At 55.2% G+C, this 23350-nt stretch overlaps 3 protein-coding genes and 1 long non-coding RNA gene across 29 annotated transcripts; 1 reads left to right on the forward strand and 3 right to left on the reverse strand.

Moving 5' to 3' along the window:
* Positions 1-18: 18 nt before the first annotated feature.
* LOC143436291 (solute carrier family 26 member 10) lies at positions 19-7720 on the reverse strand. Of its 14 annotated transcripts, XM_076920416.1 has the most exons (18): positions 7200-7577; positions 6441-6551; positions 5596-5753; positions 5246-5410; positions 4841-4993; positions 4126-4208; positions 3852-3999; positions 3635-3748; positions 2371-2448; positions 2182-2277; positions 1629-1735; positions 1448-1517; positions 1263-1379; positions 1159-1162; positions 987-1069; positions 843-897; positions 641-747; positions 19-161 (listed from the first exon to the last, which is right to left on the reverse strand). In XM_076920416.1, the coding sequence occupies exons 1-18, from the start codon at positions 7537-7539 to the stop codon at positions 123-125; spliced, it is 2028 nt and encodes a 675-aa protein (XP_076776531.1). In that variant the 5' UTR covers positions 7540-7577; the 3' UTR covers positions 19-122. The 14 variants fall into 14 exon arrangements, 3 of the variants coding, with proteins under 3 accessions (XP_076776531.1, XP_076776529.1, XP_076776528.1); XR_013106419.1 differs by having other exon boundaries at positions 19-747; positions 987-1162; positions 1263-1370; positions 2182-2448; positions 7200-7718; XR_013106421.1 differs by lacking the exon at positions 1159-1162 and having other exon boundaries at positions 19-747; positions 2182-2448; positions 7200-7717.
* Positions 7721-8704: 984 nt separating this feature from the next.
* Positions 8705-20224, forward strand: LOC143436297 (uncharacterized). Its single transcript, XR_013106431.1, has 2 exons — positions 8705-8994; positions 19120-20224. It is a non-coding gene; the product is annotated as an uncharacterized LOC143436297 (long non-coding RNA).
* On the reverse strand, positions 9478-17198 carry Arhgef25 (Rho guanine nucleotide exchange factor 25). Of its 7 annotated transcripts, XM_076920427.1 has the most exons (18): positions 16659-16773; positions 16405-16534; positions 15434-15895; positions 14970-15027; positions 14284-14489; positions 14055-14150; positions 13469-13545; positions 13242-13308; positions 12956-13059; positions 12727-12796; positions 12527-12616; positions 12343-12435; positions 11585-11635; positions 11309-11386; positions 10933-11133; positions 10640-10820; positions 10166-10377; positions 9478-9928 (listed from the first exon to the last, which is right to left on the reverse strand). In XM_076920427.1, exons 5-18 carry the CDS (start codon positions 14455-14457, stop codon positions 9821-9823), a joined length of 1602 nt encoding a protein of 533 aa, XP_076776542.1. In that variant the 5' UTR covers positions 14458-14489; positions 14970-15027; positions 15434-15895; positions 16405-16534; positions 16659-16773; the 3' UTR covers positions 9478-9820. The 7 variants fall into 7 exon arrangements, with proteins under 7 accessions (XP_076776542.1, XP_076776540.1, XP_076776538.1 ...); XM_076920425.1 differs by lacking the exon at positions 14970-15027; XM_076920423.1 differs by lacking the exons at positions 14970-15027; positions 15434-15895; positions 16405-16534 and adding an exon at positions 17029-17198 and having other exon boundaries at positions 10262-10377.
* Dtx3 (deltex E3 ubiquitin ligase 3) lies at positions 17542-23250 on the reverse strand. Of its 7 annotated transcripts, none has more exons than XM_076920440.1 (7): positions 23106-23250; positions 22546-22590; positions 21256-21476; positions 21006-21079; positions 19901-20649; positions 18536-18753; positions 17542-18229 (listed from the first exon to the last, which is right to left on the reverse strand). In XM_076920440.1, coding segments are annotated over exons 4-7 (1044 nt in total). In that variant the 5' UTR covers positions 21007-21079; positions 21256-21476; positions 22546-22590; positions 23106-23250; the 3' UTR covers positions 17542-18153. The 7 variants fall into 7 exon arrangements, with proteins under 7 accessions (XP_076776555.1, XP_076776553.1, XP_076776554.1 ...); XM_076920438.1 differs by having other exon boundaries at positions 19901-20630; positions 22546-22609; positions 23106-23243; XM_076920439.1 differs by having other exon boundaries at positions 22546-22609; positions 23106-23243.
* Positions 23251-23350: the final 100 nt, after the last annotated feature.

Below are 23350 nucleotides of genomic sequence, written 5' to 3' on the forward strand. Positions count from 1 at the left end.
TTCACCACGGGCCTCGGATATTCTCAGCTTCATTTTATTGGTTGCATTGGGGGAAAGTTCAAGGACCATGGCCTTCCTCTCATGCATACTGCTGGGGCCTCTCACACTCTAAGTGACCGTGGTCAGACCCACACTGTGCAAACCTTTGGGCCAGCAGGTTTCTGGAGAATAAAAGTGGGCAGTGGGCAGTTTAGGAATATTAGGTACCACATTCTCTGAGACCCACCAGTGTTCTGGGAGCAAATCACCCCTTTGGGAACCTTAGCTCAGTTCTCCACCCTTGGTAAAGGGTGCCCCAGACTCCTGAACTTCGCTAGTTTGCTTGTTTGTTTGTTTGCTTGCTTGATGGATTGGTTGGTTTGGTTTTTAAGGAAGAGTCTCGCTATGTCGCTCTGACCGTCCTAGACCAGGCTGGCCTCAGACTCACAGAAATCCTCCTGCCTCCGCCTCCCATGTGCTGGGGGATTAAGGTTGTGCCCGCCCCTGCCCTCCTGCCCTCCAATCTACTAGGTAGCTTCTCCCTACTTCTCACTTGATTTTACTCAGCCCTTCTCCGAATCCCCCTCCCCTCCCTCCTCATCTATTCAGTACCCAAGCCTACCACCTCCTGGCTACCACTCTTGATGCTCCTCCCCCTTACCAGCCTCTCCAGCGCATGCGCAGCTGCATCCTGAACACTCACAAAGAGTTGTTCTGGAGTCATGCTATCCAGGAGTCCCGCCCGGGTCAAGGTCTCGAGTACCAAGGCTGTGTGTGGGAAAAGCGTCACGGCCTCCAAATCCACCCTGCAAGTGTCCAGTCAGCCCCCCACCTCCCGACCCTCTATTCTTCACTCCACGAACCATTACACTGAGCCAGGAGAAGGTAGATCCCATTGTCTTGGCACCGTCTGGTGAGCTGCAGGAATCAAATGGAGGGGTTAAACCCAAATCAAGGGTACGATTGGGGTGACTGGGAGCTTTTCCTTAGTTTGACCACTCCCTCACCTGGACCACTTCTCTGGCCCCTGCAGCATCTGCAAAAGTAATCCCGCTGAAGTCTAGGATCGCCACTCTGATGGGCTCAGCACCTGAGATGGGAGGAGGCAGATGTGCCAGCCGATTCCATGGTTCATGACCAAATCTCTGTCAACCCACCTCACATTGTCAGGTACACTACCTGGCTGTAAATAGAGAAACAGTAAGACCACAGGTGCCGTCCTCAGAACCCACCGGCCTCGCAGTCCCAGGGGGTCCACACCCCTCCTCCATCAAAATCCTCACCTTGATTCTTTCTGCAAGCCCCAGATGCCACTCCAAGATGCGGTGGAACTGCCCACGGGTTGCAAAGTAAAGAGGCGCCGAATAACTCAGGATACACAGACCTGGAACCTGGAGGAGCTAAGGATAAGACTGTCAGAAAGGGCCTGTCTGATCACTCCTACCTTCTTAGTCTACACCCCACCCACCTTATGGCTCTCTCTGATTGGCCTGTAGAGCTCCGTCCCCTCAGCCAATCCAAGTGCCAGGCACTGCACCCTAAGGAAGAAGCTGGAGTCAGAGTTCTCAGCCTTGCCAAACCTGGCTGTAGTCACCCCAGGGTATCTATCCCCCTTCCCTCATTTCAACGGTGCCCATCTCTATGCTCACCTCTGAGTTCGGCAGACCACTGTCATCATAGAGACGACCACACCCACAGCCAGGCCCAGGTCCACATTCAGGGTCACGACAGCCACCCACGTGACCATCCACACAGCCTGAGGGACATGGATATAGGTGGATTCCCCAGAAGGAAAACAGGTTCAAGGACGAATACGAGCAAGGATGACCCAGGAGAATGGAAGCATGGTGGATGGAAGAGCTCACTTAAGCATACACACCAAATAGAACATCAGACCCTGAGTGGGTTGGGGGTCTGGATTGGGGGTGTAGTTCAGTGGTAGGGAACTTTTCTAATATTTATGAAGTTCTGAGTTCAATCTTCAGAACCACCCCAAAATACCTCCAAGCAAACACTCAGGCATGGTGAACTCCATCCCACCCTCTCCTCCTCCCCCCTCTCCCCCCCCCCCCCCCCGTGTCTGTCTGAGGCCTGTATGTTAGAAATTGCACAGATTAAATAATTTAGGGTGATCCGCTTTGGTCCATGGCAGAACCAGGGGGTGCTTGGGGGGTGGCAACCTGATGTAGCGCCATTTCTCACAAAGTCCACACGGCTGATGTGCCATAGCTGTGGAAGCTCTCGCATCTGGAGGAACATCTGGCGCATGCTGGAGATATTGATGCAAGCCAGGACAGCCTTGGGACAGAGAAGACAGGCCTTCGTTGGGACGAAGGTTCTGGAACCCAGCCAGTTCCACTCAAGCGAGTGAGCGCCTCTTCTCCTCCCTACCTGGGGCAGGTAGTAGAAGAAGGGCCCCAGCCACAGCAGCACCGCCAGGACCACTGCGCAGGAGAAGAGGCCGGCCAGCTGCAGGGAAGGAAAGACAGAGAGAGAGGGAGGCTCCCCTCCACCCCCACCTGCATAGGAGCTGCTCTCCCTGGCCGGCCAGCCTGTCCCATCTTCTTCAAAACTCTCTCTCCTCCCCAGAAGTCTTCCTCCTCCCAAATTTCCTTCCACACAGACACATGCCCTTCGTACCCCATTCTTGATGTTCTGCCAGTCACGCTTAGCCCCTCCCCCAGTTAAATGCCTATCACTTGCCAGCCCCTCCCAGATGTGTGAAGTTCAACCTCCTTATTCTTGTAGCCCAGCTCCATCTACAAAGGTCCTTTGGTACTGATGCTTTGAGAAGCAGGCTAGCCATTTGCTTGGGACACCAACAAAATAACAAAATAATATTAAGGTGGGAGTGGTGTGTAATAGTTCTTTCCTTTTTGGTTTTGTTTGTTTGCTTGTTTGTTTGTTTGTTTGTTTGTTTTGAGATCCTTATGGGAAACATCAACATTTTTAAATCTCCTACATGTATAGGTGTGTGTGTGTGTGTGTGTGTGTGTGTGTGTGTGTGTGTGTGTGTGTGAATGTGTGTAGAGGCACAAGTGTATGCTAGGATAACACACCTGTGTCCCAGTTCTTGTAGAAGTCAACACCAGGACTCCTCCCCCATCACAGTCCACCTTATTCATCGAGGCAGGGTCGCTCAGTTGAACCCAGAGCTCACTGATACAGGCTAGCCTAGTCAATCCCCTTGCTCCAGGGCACCCCAGCCACATCCCTGCCTTCAGGACAGGTCCCCATGCCCATGCAGCTGGAGGATTGAACCTCTGTGCTCATGCTTGTGCTGTAACCACTAAGCCGCCTCCATGGCAATGGCAATTTTGACAGTCTCTATGTGCCCCAGCCTTTCTTGAGCCACAGATACCCCTCTGTTCAGTCAGTCTTCCTAGTTCCATAACTCTGGGTGTGTAATATGACATCCAGCTGTTAAGGTTCTTATTTTTAATCACATCTACAGCATTGTAGCTTTTGTCAGTGCCCATGGCCGATGGAGGTCCTCGTGAAACTCCATTATTGTCAAACCCTCCTCTTCACAATCCCTCTCCCATCCCATCCTTGGGTACATAGATGCTATTGGGGTACACACCTGTTCCCCCACTGTCTTCTGCCACCCATGCTGAATATCCCATCCTTTCTCCTCACCCAAGGATACCCTTACCTGTGTGTTCCCACCAGCATCCACTAATAAGCTGGTTGTAGCCAGTGTGGCCGAGTTGGGAAAGCAAGAGAAGAGAGAGGAAATGAGGTTGGAGACACCGTGGGCCAGGAGTTCCTAGAAGGACGTAATGGGATGAAGGTGAGGAAGACATAGGCATGGGAAAGTGAGGTTAGGGGGTTAATTCTGAAAAGGGATGACACTGACAAAAAACTCACACCTGGTTGGGGTCAATAGTGTAGCTGTACTTATCTGCATAGATGGAGGCCAGAGAGGCGGACACAGCAAAAGTAACCAATGAGATGGACAGTGAGTCGGCCAGTAGCCTGGGCAGCTCATCCAGGGCGGGGAGGAGGGGTTGGGGAAATCTACGGAGGGAGAGAGCCACAAAGATGGGGGGGGGAGTTCAGGGAATTAAACAGAGGAAATAGGAAAGGGCAGGGTAAAGGAGGGGAAGGGTATCTTGAAAGAGGAGGGAGAAGTCTTTCTCTTACCCTCCAGGCAATAATCCCACTACCTGGACATTGTATCTTGTGTCCAGGGAGGAGGTGAAGCACAGCACCGTTGCCAGAAGCACCTGAAGACAGTAACACCTTAGGGCCTAGAAAGAGCTGGGGGCTTTGGCAGAGGCTACTAGAGGCTTAACATGAAAGAGAATCCTAGTGTGAGGGCGGGGCTCTCAAGACTGTAGCAGCTGGTGAGACCACAGACTAACTCACCTACAGTGGAGGAAGAGGTGGTGTTTGCCTGGAGAGATAGACAAAGAACCTAAGAGGAGGTCCTTTGGGATTGATGGACACAAAAGACACACTTGAGCCACGTCAGCCATTCTAAGCGGAGAGGCGGGACTAGGTCTGAGCACTTTTGAGTGGCCTGTGGCAAGCTGTGACACTCATTTACACAGGAGGAGTTATCTAGGTGGGCAATGAAAGGAATTACAGTGAGAGCCCCCCGAGGAGAGAAAACGTGCAGTGGGAAGGAAGGAAGGGAGGAAAGAGGCCCCTGGAGCTCGATTCGGGAAGTGGGGCAATACAGGTGGGGGCTTTGGATGGGTCAACTGCTCTGGAAAGATGGTTGGCAAAGTACGCGTCGCTGAGCCCTGTTGCTTGTGATTTCTGAGTATTCCACTAGGGGGCGGCAGCCTCCAGATCCCACTAGCTGGGAAGGATTGGGATACAGCAGGGCCCAGGGATCTAGAGCTGCCCTCACCATGACAACTTCTCCTGGGATCGGAGTGGGTAGCCTGTCCCGGAATCGCACATTTAGTTCCTTGACCGGCACTAGCAACGCCAGGCTGAGCGCCGAGATGGTCAGTTCTGCAGGACTGCTCTGGGACAGTGCCCCGAGCACCGCAGCCAGTGTCTGGAGCAGGAACAGTGAGCAAAGGCCTGGTGCCACCGTTAACTGACCCCGAGAGACTCAATGCCAACCCACTAGACCGGGCAAAACTCTCTCCAGGGGCCGTCAAAGCTTCTACGTCCCCAGCGCCCTCACGCAGTGCCATAGTCCCTTACATTTCTTCCCTGTTGCCTGTACTACCCCCACCCCCACCCTCCGTCCCTATCGAGTAGCCCTTTTCCCGTGACTTCTAGAAACCTCTTTTCCCACCCTCACCTTGAAGAGAGAAAAGCAGCCGATGTGGCGTGGGAGAGACAATCCCAAGAGGCTTGGCAACTGCGACACCAGCACGTGCAGCGCGGCCCCGCTGGTCAGCGCTTTGACCACAGGCTCGGATAAAAAGGTGGACAGGACACCAAGCTGCAGCACGAACATCCCCAGCTGGAGAGAAGGCGGCAGGAGGTGGGGTCGGGGGGGTGCGAAATCTCCAACAGACCAGCCACTCGGGACCGGAACCTGAGTTCAGGGATGTTCTTACCCTCCCCTCCATCCTCTGGCCCAATTGTTCTGGTCCTTTTCAGTGGATCCATCCCCTACGGTCCTCACCGGGTTGGGTCCTCGCTTACCAGCAGCGCCCCACTCCCGAAGGCTACAGCGGCTGCCGCCCCAACTCTGCGAGCTTCCCATTGCTCTCTTTCGATTCCACTGAGGTTACCCGGGAGGGGTTCAGGGACCACCCTCTCGACAACAGAGCCGGTCATTAGACTGAGTACTGCGAAAGTTCCTGCAGCCATGGGCCAAATGCAGAAATTAGCAGTCCTATGGCCTGGGATAGAGCAGCAGTCGGGACCCCACCGTTCTGGAGCCTCAGGTGCGTCCAATCCGCTCTCTTAGAGCCTACTCAAGACCTTGGGGTCACGGGGTCACGGGCTGGTGCAGAAGCCAGGAACCGGTGGGCAAGGAGGGAAAGAGTGTACCCACTGGCAAAAAGTGCCCCTTCCATATGCTCTCACTGGACCGTGGGCCTACTGTGCACCTCTTTCCCTCCAAGGTCAAGGTCCCTTCAAGTTGTTCCTTTTAACCAAATGTCACAGGGGACAAGGAGATCCTTGTAAAATGCCACCTCTATACCCACTCCAGCAAGCCTGGGAAGGTGACAGAGTTCTGTGCAAAGAGGATGGAAACCAGTTGGGGATCCCAAGAGAGGTGGCAAGTAGGGGAGGGAAGGAGGCAGAGGGGACTAAATCCTCAAAGCTTCCACAGCCTTGCAAAGGTGTGTTTGGCCCACACTTTTAATCTCAGCACTTAGGTGGCAGAGGCAGGCAGATCTCTGAGTTTGAGACTACCTGGTGTGTGGGGAGCTTCAGACCAGCTAAGACTATACAGTGAGACCCTATCTCAAGGGAGGAAAAAACCACCTCAAGCCCCTGCCTATTTTCATCCCAAAGAGAAGTCGTGGGCAGTCACTCACCAGTAGACAGATGTCTCCCAGTGCCCAGCAAACTGTAGATGAGGACGGGGAAGAAAGAAGTGTAGAGTCCGAACACCGGGGGCACCGAGGTCAGGAGGGCAAAAGCCATGCCTGGGGGGGGGAGTAGAAGGAATCAGGGGTGCGAAGTGAGGGTGGGGTGCACAACCTCCAGATACTGCCTTTTCTCACTTTTTTTTTTTTTTTTTTTTTTTTTTTTTTTTTTGAGACAGGGTTTCTCTGTGTAGCCCTGACTGTCCTGGAACTCACTCTGTAGACCAGGCTGGCCTGGAACTCAGAAATCCGCCTGCCTCCCAAGTGCTGGGATTAAAGGCGTGCGCCGCCGCCACCACCACCCGGCCTTTCCCCACACTCTTGGACTGGCACCAGGTGCTATAAATCATGGCACCTGAGGGAACGGAGAGGTTAATGAGCCTCAGTGGGAGGTCGTGAGGCTGACAAGGTCACAGATCCTTGCCCACGTCCTGGGTGGCAGGTTTTGTGCCTCTCTCCAATTCTCTGAGGTGGAACAGAGTCCAGTATGTCTCACAGGATTGCACAGATGAGGAGGGATGGGGGTGGGGAATTATGATGTCCCACAGTCTTCCCAAACTGAATCTCAAGTTCCCCACTCTCTGATCCTCCCACCTGCAGGGACACGAGTCCACCTCCTCACTGCAGGACTCTCTCAGTTCCCCGGGCCCTTCTCTGGAAGCGCCCCACAACTTGGAATCCCAACAGGCTAGAGTTGGGGACTCTTACCCTGGGGCACATGCACAACGCCCACTGTTATTCCGGCCACTGCATCTCCGAGGAGCCAGGCTCGCCAGCGGTATTGGGGCAGCCAACGCAGCGGGGGCAGCCGTGCTAACAGCACGCGCCACGCTCCCGGCCCAGAACAAGCGCTGGCTCGCCTCCGCAGCCTGCACAGCCAGGGTAAGCAGGGCTCGGCTGGTAGCTCCGGCTCCTGCTCTGCGCCCCCGAAGAGCTCCTGGAACCGAGCGTGGGTGAGAGGTTCCCTGAACCTTGAGCTCAGCGGAGACTTAAGGTCGGAAGCCTCCTCCAGATCTGAGCAGGTCCCAGAGACAAGTGGTCCACTCATTTTGTCCTTGGCCCCTGCAGCATCTCCTGGTTTTAAATACCCTCTGCTCCATCAGCCCTGAACCCGCCTCTAGAAAGCAGGGTCCAATCCGGACCTGTAGGGAGGACTCTCTAGAGTATCTCCTTGGGTCGGGCTTGGGTGGGAAAAGTCCCTGTGGTAGGCGTTTCCTCAGACATCCTTAGCTAACTACCTCTGACTGCCTGAGAGCCTGGGGACCTGCTGTGTGGGTGTTGAGGAACCACAGGGAGATAAGAGACCCACAGTCACTTCCAGTGACCCTCGACACTTCCGGGGGGGGGGGGGGAGCGCGTTTTTTCTTCATCTGCACTTTGAGCAAAGACAGCTGGTTCCTTTGGGTCACAGGTTTTTTTCTGAGCCTCTGCATCTCCCACCACCACTGGAACACAAAATTCACAGCCGGTTGGGATTCCTCACTCAAATTCCATTCCTTGTGTGGCAAGCTTGCCCCAAGAAAAGTATAAGAGGCTTTACTGTTTTATAAGCTAGCTAGTACATGGTGGACAGGGACAAGGACAGAGGACACTCTACCCTCTAATAGGGGTGGCCGGGCCTGGTTTAGGGGAAATATTGAACTAACAAAGAAAAGTTTATTTTCTTTGTTAGGAGCCCCAAAGTCCTGTAGTCCTGTCCCTTACATTCAGTTTCTTTCTCAAAGCAGGCATTCAAAAGTCCGTGTTTAAACTAAGGGCATGCTGCATGCTGTTGAAACTGCTGTCCATTGTTGCCTTGGCTACCCCGTTACCACTGGTGCGCTGATGGGCTTGGATACCGCAGCGGCCCATAGGGGCCATCCACCCACTGCATGTACCCCTGTGGTCCCTGAAGAGACACAAAGGTTCCGAGCCCCAGGAGTCTGCTGTTTGTTGTCATCCAAAGACACCCTGGCATTCCCATCACTCTGTGATTCCCCCCAGTCCCTGACCCCAAAGCCCAGGGTGGTGTCCAAAGAGGGTGGGCCTCTCCTCTTCAATTCCTCCTATTGTTCCCCAGAAATCTTATCTGAGCCTCACGTCCTGTCCCCCCCCCTTAAAGATCCCTCCCCTCATTGTCAGCCATGGAGACTTGGGGCCCATAGGGAGGCTCCCAGATCTCCCCACCCCACCCCCACCCCAGTAGTCTATTGTCTGCTGAGGAAGCCCCAGTTCATGTGACTGAGCCCAGGGGACTGACGGACGCAGTGGACACACAGATGCATAGGGACCCAGAGGTGGTCAGCTGGGTCTCTGCACGCTTGACTGTCCCTGTTCCAGAGGCTGTGCCAGAAGAGGGGAGGGGTGAAGATATCTTCAGCTCTCCACCTTAACTGTGGTTTAAAGAATCCATTCCTACTCAGCGTGCACAAACCTTACCCCTTCCCCTCAAGATGGCAAAGAAGGTTCCAGAGCCGCTCCATCCTCTTGTTCTTCAGCAGAACATGGACGCCTCAGAGGAAAGGTACCCAGGGTGTTTTGTGCTTTTAGATCTAGCTGTTGGGGCAAGTAGTATGGAGCCATAGTGCAGTGAGCCTTCTGGGGGAGTGTGAACCAAAGGGTCGATCTAGACTCCAGAAGGCCTGAATAAAGGGAGAATACACTAAAATAACTCTAGTGTTTTCCCGAAGTCCGAGGTCTGGACTGAGAGATGCTGCAATTGATTACAGGTGAGGGACAAAGACAGAGGTCTCTTAACTTCTAGCCTTCTCCTTTTGTTTTTGAGGGAGGGTCTCCTGTAGACCAGGCTGGCCTCAAACTCAGAGATCCACCACCTCTGCCTCCAGAGTGCTGGAACTAAAGGTGTGCGCCCCACATCCAGCTTCTACCTCTCCTTATCACCAGGGCTCTCCTCAGATGACCGTAGCCAGCAGACCTGTTCTATGCCACCTTACCAACCCATTCCCACAGCAGCCCCACCACCTCCCTCCCGAGACAGCAACCTCGGTGATATAGCAAAACTTTTATTCACAGGAAAACTTGAAAAACAAAATCACAACCCAAACCAATAATTTCTATCTGGTCCCTGCCTTCCCCCTCCCTCCAAGCCCCTACACATCCTCCATTTGAGGGGGTTGGTCGTGGTGCATGCTGGGAGTAGAGCTGACGGATCCTGTGTTCCTCCAGCAGAAAGGAGTCCTTTCATAGGTACCGCCCTCCATGTTGATCACTCTCCCAGTCTTGCCCGTCCTCCACACACCGGGAAGAATGGATTCTGGCACATTGCCAGGATTCCCCCCAAATTCCTTGAGGAATCATGCTTGAGCCAACAGCACTCCGAGGCTTTGGGGCTACAACTCATCTTCATCCAGCTTGGCGAGCCTGGCCTGACAGGGAGGAGTGTTCACAGTGGGAAGGGCTGGACAGTCATGAGGAGTCTGGGGGGTATCACTGAGAACCTGAAGAAAGATTCAAGTCAGAGGATCAGCCACGGCTACCAGTCTTCCCTCACTCGTCTCTCCAGCTAAAGACCCTAGTCAGGCTTCCTCCTCTTGTCCCAGAATGAAGGAGAAGAAAGTTAAGGATGAAAATTAGGAAAATCACACAAAAGGATAGTGGTAGAAAAAGGAGATGAAGGTGGGGGCGGGGACAAACGCCTTCCCCTTTCTGCTCTAGTAGGAAACTGTTCTTCATACCTGTGTATCCAGGGGCAACGGTGCTCTGGGCACCTCCCCTCTGGGCAGAAGTAGCAGGGAGGGGAGAGAGCCATTGATGGGTGTGTGCATGCTGACCTGGGCCAGGTCTCCAGGCCGCATTCTCCCAGGGCTCCCTACCCCAGGCCCTCCTGGTCGTCCCAGGCTGTTAGTCTGGCTCTCCCGTCTCTGGTATTCGATGGGTGACTGTAATGCTGGGCCAAGGGAAGGAACAGAGATGTATTACAGAAGAGACAGACCACTTCCCCTGCCTTCCTTCCTTCCTTCCTATTTCCCGCTCTCCTCATCTGGCCAATGTAAGGTGCGTGGAACTTTAGAAGGTTTCTGGGTGGGTGGAGAATGGAGAGAAGCCAGCCTCAAAGAAGAAGCAAGGGTTGGAGACTGGGTGGTAGAGGAAGGGGTCCAGGAGGTCAAATAGCTTTGGGAGTCTCTTTAGAGGGAGGATGGGGGCTTCACCGTTGAGAAAGTCACGCTGGCTTTCCAGGATCTGGGCCACTTGCTTGATCCAGGCTTGACTGACAGCAGGGTCTGAAGCCTGCAGAACATAGCGCTGGATCCCACCTTCTGGCCCTCTAGAGGTCAGCGCAAAACGGCAAGGGTTGCCTTGGAGATTCTTCTCCAGCCCTAGGCAGCTCACCTCGATTGGCAAACAGAGAGACAGCCCTCAGATTCTGCAAGCCCTTTCGCCAGCCCAAAGAACCTCGCCCCATCCCCCATCGGGTCAGCTCCCTCCATATGCCCCGCCCCACCTTGATGCTGTTCTTGTACACATAGCCAGGCTGAGAGCCACCTCGGCCTCCTCCTCCCAGGGCCTCACTGAAGATGATGATTTGCTCAAACAGGAAGACACGCCTCTCCCGACCCCGGGAAGAAAGCAGACCTCCAGCTTCAGGTTCTGTAACCAAGAACGTGTCCTGGCCCAAGAGCTTCCCCTGAGCAGTCAGTTTTCCCTGGAACCGAAGGACATGGCCTCTGAGAAGGCGCAACAAGAGTTTGAAAAGCATCAGCTCCTCTCCCCTCCCCAGCCCCAACACTCCCAAGGAGGTAACTACTCAGAAGGATCCAGAGTACTAAGACCTGAGCACAAGGATAGTTCACTGCTGTGTCCCCGATCCATTCCCATACCTCAAATCCCCGAAGCCTCCCCAGGGACATCATATCATTGCATCGCTTCGGTACAAAGCACATGACCTCCACAGCTTGCTGGGATACAGGTGAAGAGAGGCATTGTTGGACAAACAGAATCATTACTGGCACAGAAGCTCCTTTTGAGAGAGCCTTTCCACACATCACCATGCCAGGGGCCTCTCCCTAAAACCCAGACATCCCTGAACCACCCCGAGACTGTGGTACCCACAAGATGAAGAGGATGAGACAGATATGGTGTCCTGGGGACCTCACCTCCAGCTCCTCAGTATCCATCCCAGCTCTTCTGTAATACTTTAGAAAATCCTACGACACAAAGAAGAAAGCTCTGTGGAGCCCTCAGACCCTAGAGATGACCGAGGAAAAGCCTGTCCCCAGCCAGCTGTGTCCCCAGGGATTAGGGTGGTCCTGTTCCCAGGGACTAGGGTGGTCCCGTCCCCAAGGACTAGGGTGGTCCTGTCCCCAGGGACAAGGGTGGCCCTGTCTCCAGGGACTAGGTTTGTCCTGTCCCCAGGGACTAGGGTGGTCCTGTCCCCAGGGACTAGGGTGGTACTGTCCCCAGGGACTAGGGTGGCCCTGTCCCCAGGGACTAGGGTGGTCCTGTCCCCAGGGACTAGGGTGGTCCTGTCCCCAGGGACTAGGTTTGTCCTGTCCCCAGGGAGTAGGGTGGTTCTGTCCCCAGGGACTAGGGTGGCCCTGTCCCCAGGGACTAGGGTGGTCCTGTCCCCAGGGACTAGGTTTGTCCTGTCCCCAGGGACTAGGGTGGTCCTGTCCCCAGGGACTAGGGTGGCCCTGTCCCCAGGGACTAGGGTGGTCCTGTCCCCAGGGACTAGGTTTGTCCTGTCCCCAGGGACTAGGGTGGTCCTGTCCCCAGGGACTAGGGTGGCCCTGTCCCCAGGGACTAGGGTGGTCCTGTCCCCAGGGACTAGGGTGGTCCTGACCCCAGGGACTAGGGTGGTCCTGTCCCCAGGGACTAGGGTGGTCCTGACCCCAGGGACTAGGGTGGTCCTGACCTTCAGTAGCAACTGGTATTTCATGATTCGCTGCACTGGTTTAATGAGGAGGTCATTGAGCTGTAATCGGTGTCCTAGCTGCTGCCTGAGCTCCTGGGGACAGGGACGGAACAGTCATGTAGCCTGAAAAGCTTGTTCACACTGATCCTGTCCCTCTTCCCTCCAAGGCACCTCAGCTACTGACCTCAAAGTAGCTGTCCCCAAATTCTGACAGCACGTGTTCTGACTTGGGTTTATTCTGGCAGTACACCACATACATATGCAGTCGGCGCTCCTAGCAGGGATAACGTTGAGGAAAGTGAGGTGGATGGTGACAAAAGAGAACCCATCTCCACAAAGCCCAGACCCATCCCAAGCCCTTCCCCTGGTAAGGCCCCGCCTCACATGTTTGATGAACAGCTGAGCCAACCAATCAGGATCTTTCAAACACTGCTGCAGCTCCTGCAGGAAATAGCTGGAAGAGTTGTGAGAGAGACAGCACCTCAAACACTCCTCAGAGCGCTCTCGTCCACACATCCCAGATTTTCAGCTACCTGACCTAGTCATTCTCCCTACAGAACTCCAGCGGCTCCTTGAAACACAGTGGACCCATGGTTCGAATCCCAGCACTCACTCTCGGTGCCACTCATAGATCTGTTGAATGTTCCCAAACACAATCCTGTCGCGACCTCGGAGACTCTCAGGGACCCCCTGGGTAGCCATGGTAGCCATGTAACCCTGTGGGAAGGATGAGATCAGACTATGAATTACGTAATCTCAGCCATGGGCTGACCCTGCACAAAGTCCAGAAGTAGAGGGAATTTGTAAAGTGGCCCAGAGGAGCAACCTCTCTTAAAAATATCCCCAGGCAGAGGGAAAAGGTCAGTGGGCCATGGCTGGGGAGGAGAAGCGAACACTACCTCTACAATCTGTCCCAAGTCGTCCACGTACATTCTTTCTGTTTCCACCAGCTCGCTCAGGACAAACCTAGAGGGCACAAAGATGCCTTCACTTCAGAGTGTGGCTACATCCTTAGTTTAGCCAGTTCTCTCCGCACTAAAAGACCACCCCCACAGCCACCTCAGAGGGTGGTAAAACGTGGGGGCTCTTGAGGAAGTTCAGCAACCCGAGTGCCCTGTGAACTTACATACTCCTTTCCAGGGCCTTCTTCCTCTGCTCTTCCTCATTCTTGGGAGCTTGAGACAAAGTCTCCTCTTCAGCTGGCTGGAAGGTAAGAGGTGGACAAACAGAGGAATACCTTTCAGTGAGAAGATCTACTGGTTTGACTTTTTAAGACTTGTTTGTGTTGAGACAGGGTCTCTCTATGTAGTTCTGGCTGTTCTGGAACTTGCCGACCTTGAGCCTCTACAGACATCCACCTGCCTCTGCCTCCAGAGTGCTGAGATTGAAGATGATATCATTATTATTATTATTAATTACCATTTTTACATTATGGGGGCCATGTGTACAGGTACCCACAGAGACCAGAAGAGGGTGCTGGGTGCTTTACAGCTGAAGATATAGGTAGTTGTGAATCATGTGATGTGGGTGCTAGGAACTGAAGCGGGGTCCTCTGGAAGAGCACCAAGTGTGCTTAGCCAGTGAGCCATGCCTCTAGTGCCAGTTTGATTTTGAAACATGATCTCACATAGCATAAGAGAGCATGGGACTTGATCTGTAGCTGAGGTTGGCCCAAACTGGTGTGTGTCACATGCCTAGTTCTATTTTTTCACCTGTGCCTTGTCTCCAGGACCCTCGAGCAACGTAGTCAGTAAGGTCAGTTCTGGCAGCTCCTGTCCTGTGGTTAAAGTTGGCTCCAGCATCCAGTTCTGGCCAGAGAGAGATCAAGGCCAGACAGAGATCCAATAACTGAGGTCATGAACAGTAGATGGGTCCTCCAGTGACCAGTGACCCCCAACCTGCCCTCTTTTCTCTGTGTCCTCTGTGGCACTCCCTGCTCACCTCGCATTGTCCCGTCTGACCACTCTCTGCCTCAGTTTCCACACTGAGACAATGTTTGGAATGATCCAACCATCTCCTCAGGCCAGTTACTGGTCCAGGGGGGATCGGAGAACATGGATGAGAGCTGAGGCCAGAGCTGGGGCCAGACAAGGCAGCCAGCCCAGAGACTGACATGCTGCCCTCACTGCCGGCAATAGAGTAGGATTCTGACAGGAGGAAAACGGGAGGAGTGAATGGACTCTGGCCTAGCTCTGGGGTCCTAGGGAGCCCCCATGGTGCCTTCTCCATGATGTTCAGACCCTGTCTCCCAGGGTCCCCTCATTTGACATCCTCATTTGAGTTGGCCAGGATAGAAATCTTTGCAAGGGCAACCTGGGGAGGAAGGACAGTAAACACCTGGCTCCCAGGCCTGCGCTCCTTCAGTTCTATGTGGAGGTTCCCCATACCCTGAGCATAGCACAGATATGGGGGTGGGGGCAGCCATCTGGGCAAACACTGGAAACTGGAGGTAACCATCTGCTTCCCTACAATACTCCCCCTTCTGATAGGTACAGACCATTCTCCCGGAGAGGGGTGAGAACAAAAGACCGTAGCTGTCTGCCACCCCCAGGCCCCTCCCCTCCTACTCCAGAAATTACTATATATATTGTTTTTGGTCAGCCCACCTCTCCAGCACATGCACATACCCAACCCAGCAGTGAGGACAGCTCAGCGGGTTTATCTTTGGCCAGCAGTTGGGAAGAGCTGCAATTTGAGTCCTTGTAAAACAAACCCCTTACAGGTAGATACCCCTCGCCCCACCCCCAGTCCACCATCCCTCTGCTCCCTTTTTGAAGACTTTCAGCCCAGTGATCCGAGGGAAGATACAAGGTTCTGGGCCTAAGACGATCACAAGAGAACTTTCCCTCCTGGCTAGCTGATTATAGGAAAGAAATGGGTCCTCTGACCCTTCCTCGGCTTCCTCAACTTGAATCAGCAGAAATCTAGAAGTGGAAGGGACCTTAGAAATTCTCTGTTAAATCACTTTTCTGGACAACACACGTATAGGCTCCAGCCCTAAAGCCCTAGGGCCAGAGTAAGCAGATGCCCTGAACCCCAGCTCAGGATGCCCCCCCAACTGAATGCTGGCCCCGACAGACCTCGCACTCACCACGTCCCCCTCGGGAGAAGCAGCAGCCGCATTTTGCCAGGACTTTTCGAATCACACGGGGACAGGCACAGCGACCCCCTTTGTGACCCCCCCGCATGGCGCCCGGGGCCCCCCGCACCCCCCACCCGGGCCGGCCATGCAGGGGGAATCACGGGGGGCGGGGCGGGGAGGGCGCAGGGCGCACACCCCCCTCCCTCCCTCCGGGGTCCAGGCTTGGGGAAGGGGGGGGAGAAAAGCGATGAGAGGCGGGGGTCCAGGAGTAGACGGAAGTCGAGGCAGGGGAGTCTGGAGGAGGGCGGTGCGGGGCTGGGCCACGGAGTTGGGCGGGGAGGGTTTCCGGAACCCCAGCGGTGCGGGGCCCAGGGTCCAGGTGTCCAGCCAAAGGAAGGGATGATGGGGGAGCCCCGGCCGGGATGCGACAGCCGCTCCAGCTCCGTCTCCGGCCTCGGCTTAGGGGTGGCTCTAGGCCCGGGCAGGGAGGTGCGGGGGTGACTCCCGGAGCCACTGGAGCCGCGCGGGTCCGGGCCGAGCGGCGAGCGGAATAACAGGCCCGGCCGCGGTGCTGCCGTGGGGCGGGGCCTCTGCGGCCCGGCTCCGCCCCCCCGCGCTCCCCCAACCCCCTCCCCCTGGCACCTCCAGGCTCGCAGTCCGTGTCCCCAGACCTCCGCCCCTCCTCCCAGGCCTGGGCTCCCTCTAGCATCCCAGCTGCAACTGCAGGGCTCAGGGCTGGATGGGCGAGAAGCCTGGAGGTGGGGTCTGCCTCGCTCGCCCCCGGCCTCTGAGATGAAGGATTCGCCGGATGGGGCCTTGGTTAGTGTGAAAGGTTCTGAGGTTCTGGCTGTCTCTCCCCCACGCCCCAAGCAGAGCTTGCGTGTATGGGGAACACTTTGTAGGGAACACAGCCCAGGTGCCGCCCTGTCCTCCGACCCTTCTTTCCTCCAGGCCCCACCACTCCAGCTAAAACTAATCACCAATTAAGGCGAAGTCCGGGCGCCTGGGCTGGCCCGGGGCCAGGGGTGGGGCGCGGGGACACTCCACTCCGCCTTCGGGGTCTTGGGACCCGCCGAAGTGAGGACACACATCGGGCTAGAAGTGTGGTGGCTGCGATTTAATGGTTCCATGCAAATTAAGTGCAAGCCTCTATGCTAATATGAACAGAATCTATCTGAAGTCACCACTTTGCGCAGGATGGCAAATTGTGCCCCACCCAAGCCCAGCTTCTTACCGGGCTGCGGAGCCCAGGCGAGGACCTCACGTTCGCGCTCCCCTGTTTGCTTCTCCTCGGTACAATCACTCTCTGTCTTGGTACTCCCAGGCCCTAAGGGATCTCTCTCCGGGGGCTGCCGAGACGGAGTCACTGTAAGGACCCTTTCCTAGGATGCCTTGACCTCCCAGTTCCTCTCTCCCTCCTGTCAAAATGCACGTTATCCTGAAAGGGTCAATAAGAACTTGGCCTATGGCCCTCATAACTGAATTTTTGGATCCTTGCGACTGATCCATGTAACTTTTGTTTGCGGGAAAACTGAGTCGTGGAGTGCAATTCTCCTAAAGTCCTCTAAAGACCCCCGACCCCACCCGCGGTCCCTCCTTCTTACCCCCTCCTGCCCGGGTACAGCGCATGCGCGCAGCATGCCCCCCATGACCCCTAGTATCCGGTCAGTGCGGCCAGGGGTGGGGCGGTCCGGGGGCTTCATGCTGGACCCCTACCCTGCTTCAAGTTTCAGGGCCTAGGGGCCACGGAAGCTGGGGGGGCTCCGAGGCCTGCGTGCGTCCGGGGAGTTGCTACTGCCGAATCCGCCCCCCTGCCCGGCTCCGCCCCGGCTCCCACCGCAGCCAAACTTCTCAAAAGGGGTAGGGTTATTCCTTTCTCCACAAACGTAGCTGAACGACAAACCAACCCCTCTTAATCCCGATTCCATCAATCCAAGTGTGGCCTAGGGCCTTGCAGGATTATTGCAGCGCCCAGCATTAGTTCTGCCGGAGGAGCGGCTCCTAGGAGAAAGGGCCCACTGAGGCATCCAAGGATTCCCCATTACCCCATCTCCTCAGCGGGTCCCGCTCCACACCCCACCCCCACCCTGTCCAAGGAACAGAAAACGGGTGTGGCATAGAGTTGCATATTTCACTTTATTTTTATTAAATTAAAAGCTACAGTCTGGCAGCAATTCCAGATTGGGGGGGGGGGGGCTGGGATAGGAGGCTCCTTACAGGGGCAGAGAAGAGCAAGAGAAAGACAAACTGACAGAGACAGACACAGGAGAGAAAGGATCCGTTAAGGTAGGACTACTGTTATCTTAATACACAGCTGGCTGGGGGAGGCAGCTAATATCAGTCCAAGGTGAGACAGTATCAGGGACTGGAGTTCAAGAGAGCTCATCCTTCCTACCCAGGTCCTTTCTCAGCTTAGTCACTGGAGCACGGTACATACCAGGAAAAAGCCAAGGACGCTGGAGAAGCAGGAGCAGAGAGAATATGTACACAGAGAGCAGGGAGGGGAGCCTTGGAAACCAGCCTCTGCCAGAGGGGAGTGGCTCAAAGGGCACTGAAGCACTTGGCCAGTGGAGGGCAGAGGAAGGGACTGTCCCCCTTCACCTCTGAGTTTCCACCCCAGTCAGACATATCCCCTCATGGGTGGTGTGGGGGCCAGAGAGAGAGGAGCAGAGACTTCCATTGGATCCTAGTCGAGGACAGCAGGGGGTCCTTGGCAAAGGAGCTGTCCTTCAGTCGTCTGTGATTCCCTTGGCTCGCAGCTCCTCTTGCACCCTAGTCAGGTAGGTTGGGTCTGGATACCCAAACCTGGGACAAAGAGAAATGAGGATCAGAGTTAGTCGATTGGACTTGATCGTCCTCACCCACCCTCATTCTGAGTGACTCAGTTGGGGCCAAATTCAGACCCCCTCCTACTTCCCCATGAGGAGGGAGCACCAAAACCGAGATAACCCGGCCAGAGTATGTTTTTTAGGGGGTGGGGAGTGGGGGAAAGGTGTTAAGCTGAACACATCAGGACCAGGATGAAAACAGACTGAGAGGGTGGATGGCTCCCCCAAATTAGAAATGGTGAAAGGGAGAAGCCATGGAGAAGGAGATGAGGAGGAGTCGCACAGCTGGGGTCCCCCTGTGCAGCTGGTCTTGTGGTGGATATCGTTCCAAGTGATGACATTAGGTCTCCCTGTAGTCATGGACGTGCCGATCGTGAAGGTGAGACGCTGGTCAAATGCCTTTCGGAACAGGGTCAGCACCTTGTTGCCCTCGGGGCAGTCCGGGAGGTAGGCCACCCGTGTGGTACCAGGGTACCGAACTCCTGGGTTGGGGTGTTCAGCCTGAAAGGCAGAGGCAGAGAGCAGCTGGCGGATACCGTCAGTCTGCCCTGCCTTTTGTCTATGCATTCCCAGCAGACTGACAGACAACTCTCCAGGGAGAGGATGGTTTTGGGGCCTGAGTAGCAAGAGGCTGTTTCTAGACACAGTCCTTATTGTTAATCCCCTATGTCTCAATTCAGGAACACTTGGGCTTTCAGAAGTGATGGAAGTTACTTTCCAGATAAGTCAGCAAAACTGCTACAACTAAGAAAGATGTATCTTTTTCATTCCATTCTCTTCCTAAAATACTACTGCCTCTGCCTCTTCTCTCTCTCTCTCTCTCTCTCTCTCTCTCTCTCTCTCTCTCTCTCTCTTTTCTTTTTTCAGACTTTCTCTGTTCCTGTGAGCCGACTGGACATGACTGCAGGAAAGACATCTGCCTTCAGCTCCAACTGTCTTGTAGTCTGCAACAGAGGAGCACTCCCAGTGGTCAGAGGAGCACTCCCAGTGGTCAGAGGAGCACTCCCAGTGGTCAGAAGGGCCAGGTCCCTTCCTGCTCTGTCTTCCTTCACCTGGGTCACTGACCCCAGGCTTTGCCTCCATGAAGAGTCTGTCACATCCACTTGAGTCAGGGTACTCATGGTCACCCCGTTCTCTCATAATGGGTTTTAAGGTATTTCCCTTGTTTGATTTGGCTTTTTGGGGGGCGAGGACTGAACTCAGGGATGCCTGCAAGAAAGACTACCACTGAACTACAGTCAGCCCTTACACCTGAGGTTTTTTTTGTTTCTTTGTTTTTGTTTTTTGTTTTTTGTTTGGTTTTGGTTTTTCAAGACAGGGGTTCTCTATGTATCTCTGGCTGTCCCGGAACTCACTCTGTAGACCAGGCTGGCCTAGAACTCAGAAATCCGCTACACCTGAGTTTCACATCTGCCTTTGGTTCATGGCGATAAAACAATGGGACTCCTCCCCAAAGCTCCAGAACACCGAGTCATAGGCATGCTGGTAGGCCCGCAAGAGTGCGCCATGCCTAACAACACACTCTCTAGGTCGCCTTTTTTTTTTTTCTTACAGCAGAGAGAGAGAGAGAGAGAGAGAGAGAGAGAGAGAGAGAGAGAGAGAGAGAAGACTTGGAGGAAGCCAACGGGCAGGGACTGTGATCTCTTACCCCCTGGACGCCAGGCGGGAAGACATATTGGATGACAATGGTGCCGTACTTCTCGTAGCTGGGCAGCAGGAGGGTGGCGTCCTTGGAGACCAGCATCCGCCCGTTTTGGGGCTGGTTGCCCACCAGCTGCCCATAGAATCGGCCGCACATGGGGCAGGCCTTTTTCACCTGCAGGGCCCGAGTGATGCAGCCCTCACAGAAGGAGTGCCTGCACTTCTCCAGCGTCTTGGCGTTCTGTATCTCCCCCAGGCAAATGGGGCAGGTGCTTTCCTGCTCTTCAGTGTCCTCTCTGAGACGAGGAGGGAGTGGAGGGGGCAAGGGAGGGGGAGGAGGGGGGAGCCCTCTTGCCCCTGGGGGCAGGAGTGGGGCTGCTCGGAGAGGAGGGGGGCCTGGGCGGTGCAGCTCAGGATGCTCCCCACCACCACCCAAAGCCAGGCAGCCCATGAGCTCCCCCTGCCTCTGAGCTTTCTTCAGCTCTTTCTCTGCCTCTTTCAGGAGCCCCTTGAGAGCCTTCCTGGCCAGGTAGAGCCCGTTGGGAGGGGCTGGGGGAGGACCCTGTGGGGACAGCTGGAGCACATAGATGTCAGAAGTCTCGCCATCAATGAGGATGGACACTCGGTGCTCCTCCCGAAGCCGGGCCAGCCGGGCTGGGGTCTCCTTGCTCAGGAAGTCCCACACAGGCTTGGAGACAGTCACTTTGTTCTTGCAGGAGCCTCCACAGGCTGCCATTCTGGACAGGACGAACGACACTGCCCCCAGGGTGAAAGGGACTCAGAGTGGGGAGTCCCCATTTGACAGACAAAAGTGCCTCCTACTTCAGGCTCCTTCCAAACCCCAAATTACCTCTGTTTTCCTCAAAGCCAACCCCCCAACACTGTCTTTCTATCTCCGGCTTCTGTCCCATAGTCCCAGCACCCTCTGGGAACAAGTTTCCATATTTCATTGTTATCTAAGCCAAGCACCAGCCTTGCTTGCTTCTTTCATTTCTCCCCCCCCCCCCCCAGCACAACAACCTGCCCTTTCCCCTCAAGGTGGAAAAAAAAAAGATTCCTGCAAAGGGAAGAAGACTCCCCACCCCTACCCCATCCCACCCCCATTTGCTCACTTTGATCCGGAAGAGCTTAGAATTGGCATGCAGGCTCACTCTCTTTCCCCCCTGATACTTGGAGATTGCGTGGCCTGGTGGGATGGGAAAGAAAAGAAAGTAAGAAACCTATTTATTCCCCAGCCTCCACAGGCTCCAACTCAGGAGCCCTTGAAACAGCCAGGAACCTGGGTTGGGGGTACTGGGCAATGGGGACTTCTTGGGACATAGGAGGAACCTGAGAGCTGAGGTTCTTTTGGGGCACAGGTACCTGAAAAGACCACGGAGATGAAGGTAGCAGAAGTCCCTCCACCTCCACCTTCAGCTGGCCAGAGCCGGGGACGAGGAAGGTAAAGAGTTACGGTAGCATTTCCACAGCCCAGAAAGAAAACACTCTTCTATTTCCTCTCCTCCCCTGCAGAATCCTCTCCAAGTTGCTCAAGGAACTTCATCAGTTTAACTCCTCTTTTTCCCCCAGTGCAGAGGGAGATCCTAGGTGAAGATAAAGACGGGAAGGAGAGAGAAAAAAAAAAAAAGGGCCTCACAGGATGAAGGTCGTACATGCCACCTCCCTCAGATTACACTGACAGAAATATCTCCTATGCTCCTCGCCTCATTTCTTTACATTCTCGAATAGTTCGAGTCCCTGTTGTTGACAGGGACCTTTCCTTGAGAGCCGGAAGTCTGTCAGGGATGCCAGCAAAATGTTAGCAGTCCCGCAATAACAAAGTTCTCATTGTCACCTTTAAACCCAGTGCCCGCAGAGCTGTTGTCAGCTGCAAATCAAGCAGGAGCTCGACTAGAGGGACCCGAGGTTTTCCCCTGAGCCCTGTCACAGTCAGCTCCAGGGCCTTTCCCACAACACAAAGTACAGCTCAATTAGGAAGAGGGGCCATTAACGTGACCTCAATTCCTTGTGATCCAAAAAGAAGCCGCTGTCCGTTTGTGCCTCCATCATAGGATCCTTGAGATGAAAACCTAGAGTCTCAACCCTCACGGTCTGTCTGTGCACGGTGACATGCCCTCTCCCCACCAGAGAGAACCCAGGATCTAGGTGTCCTAGCTCCAAGTCCTGCTGGCACTGCACAGGGAGGCGGGGCCACAGTTTAGTCTGGGTCTAGCATTCCTCTGGGGCAACCAGGCCGGACATCAGACCAGCCTCTTCCTCCAGACAGCGGCCGCTAGCAGGGACGGCGAGAAAGGGCAAGGGTCCCCTGGGGGGTGTCCACTGAGACACCCCCACCCTTCCCCCCCGACTGCCCCCGGATACATCCAACCCGAAACCAGCTCCCGCATCCCTACTGGAGGAAGCCCCGGAGTCCCGCTGCTGGGTGAGGGTGTGTGTCCACCCGACTGCGGCCCTCAGAACCCCCAAATGGAGGCCAGGGCTGGAGGTGCGGGAAAGATGATGGGCCCGGCCCCGAGGGCGCCCCCTTCTCCTGCCGCGCGCGCGTCGGGGGCCAATGGCGGAGGAGGGGGCGGAGGGAAGCGGGGGGCTTGTGAGGGTGCGGACCCGGCCTGGGGGGCACGCGGTGGGTGTGGGGGCGCCGGGCTCACCTACCTCTCGTCAGCGCCGCCATTGCCGGTCACATGACTGAGGCTGTTGCTGGGATGACGGTCCGGGCCTTAGCAACAAGGGGCGGGGGGGGGGGGGGAGACCCCGAGAAGGTGGAAAGGAATGCCGGGGTGCAGACTGAGAGAAAGGAGGGGCGCACCCCTCCCCTTGACGGGTGATAATCAACGTTTTCTTTGACCCCCTCCTCCCCAGGAGCCCCTGCCTCTGCCCCAAAACAAAAATGGAGGCGCAGTTCTAGTCTTTGGAGGGAGGGGTGGCGTCATGTAGCCGAGGGTAGGAGGTTAAATCCCTTAGAAAGGCCACTCTCTTGGCTTCCCCGCTCCCGGAGGAGCCCTCTCCCCACTTCTTTCCCAGCCAACTGCGTGGCACCTTTAGAACTGCCAGGGATGGGAGCAGTTGGGTATATGGATTTGGAGGGGAGGGCAATTTTTTGAAATCTTACGCTGGAATATGTTGGATGGAAAGTTTTAGTAAAAAGGAAAACATTGGTACTACAAAATAAACCCTGTGACTAAACTACTTCAATCCCCTCCCTCAACTCTTACCTCCTTCCAGACTGTTACCTCCGGTGACCCCCTCCCCCCCAGCCTGTTGCCAGATGGGAGCTGGTGACTAGTTTTCCACAAATAGGGACACAGGTCGGTGTAGAGAATGGCTTGGGGTGGTGTTAGTGTCAAGTATGTGGCTTAAATAGAGTTAAAAATTCCCAAAGAAAAAAGCTCTGCTCCGCTCTGCTTCCCGTCAGAGCGAGCGTCTCCGCCTCCTCCAACTCACTTCCCTGGGGCCACAG

The sequence above is a fragment of the Arvicanthis niloticus genome, chromosome 22 (genome assembly GCF_011762505.2).
Source record: "Arvicanthis niloticus isolate mArvNil1 chromosome 22, mArvNil1.pat.X, whole genome shotgun sequence".
Classification (NCBI taxonomy): domain Eukaryota; kingdom Metazoa; phylum Chordata; class Mammalia; order Rodentia; family Muridae; genus Arvicanthis; species Arvicanthis niloticus.

Bases quoted from the DNA above. Each gene is read 5' to 3' on its own strand.
- LOC143436291 (XM_076920416.1), bottom strand. From the start codon at position 7,539: ATGAGTGGACCACTTGTCTCTGGGACCTGCTCAGATCTGGAGGAGGCT. The intron at 6,552-7,199 runs GTAAGAGTCCCC...TCCCCCCCCCAG, and splicing joins CGTTGTGCATGTGCCCCAGG to GCATGGCTTTTGCCCTCCTG. The intron at 5,754-6,440 runs GTGAGTGACTGC...CCATGGCTGCAG, and splicing joins TGGGAGACATCTGTCTACTG to GAACTTTCGCAGTACTCAGT.
- Arhgef25 (XM_076920422.1), bottom strand. From the start codon at position 17,127: ATGAAGCCCCCGGACCGCCCCACCCCTGGCCGCACTGACCGGATACTA. The intron at 12,617-12,726 runs GTGAGGCGGGGC...TATCCCTGCTAG, and splicing joins CTCAGCTGTTCATCAAACAT to GAGCGCCGACTGCATATGTA. The intron at 10,378-10,639 runs GTGAAGCCCCCA...CCCTTGGCCCAG, and splicing joins CCAGCGTGACTTTCTCAACG to CATTACAGTCACCCATCGAA.
- Dtx3 (XM_076920435.1), bottom strand. From the start codon at position 21,034: ATGCCAATTCTAAGCTCTTCCGGATCAAA. The intron at 20,631-21,005 runs GTGAGCAAATGG...CGTCCTGTCCAG, and splicing joins CTAAGCTCTTCCGGATCAAA to AATGGCAGCCTGTGGAGGCT. The intron at 18,754-19,900 runs GTAAGAGATCAC...TCTGCCTTTCAG, and splicing joins TCCCGCCTGGCGTCCAGGGG to GCTGAACACCCCAACCCAGG.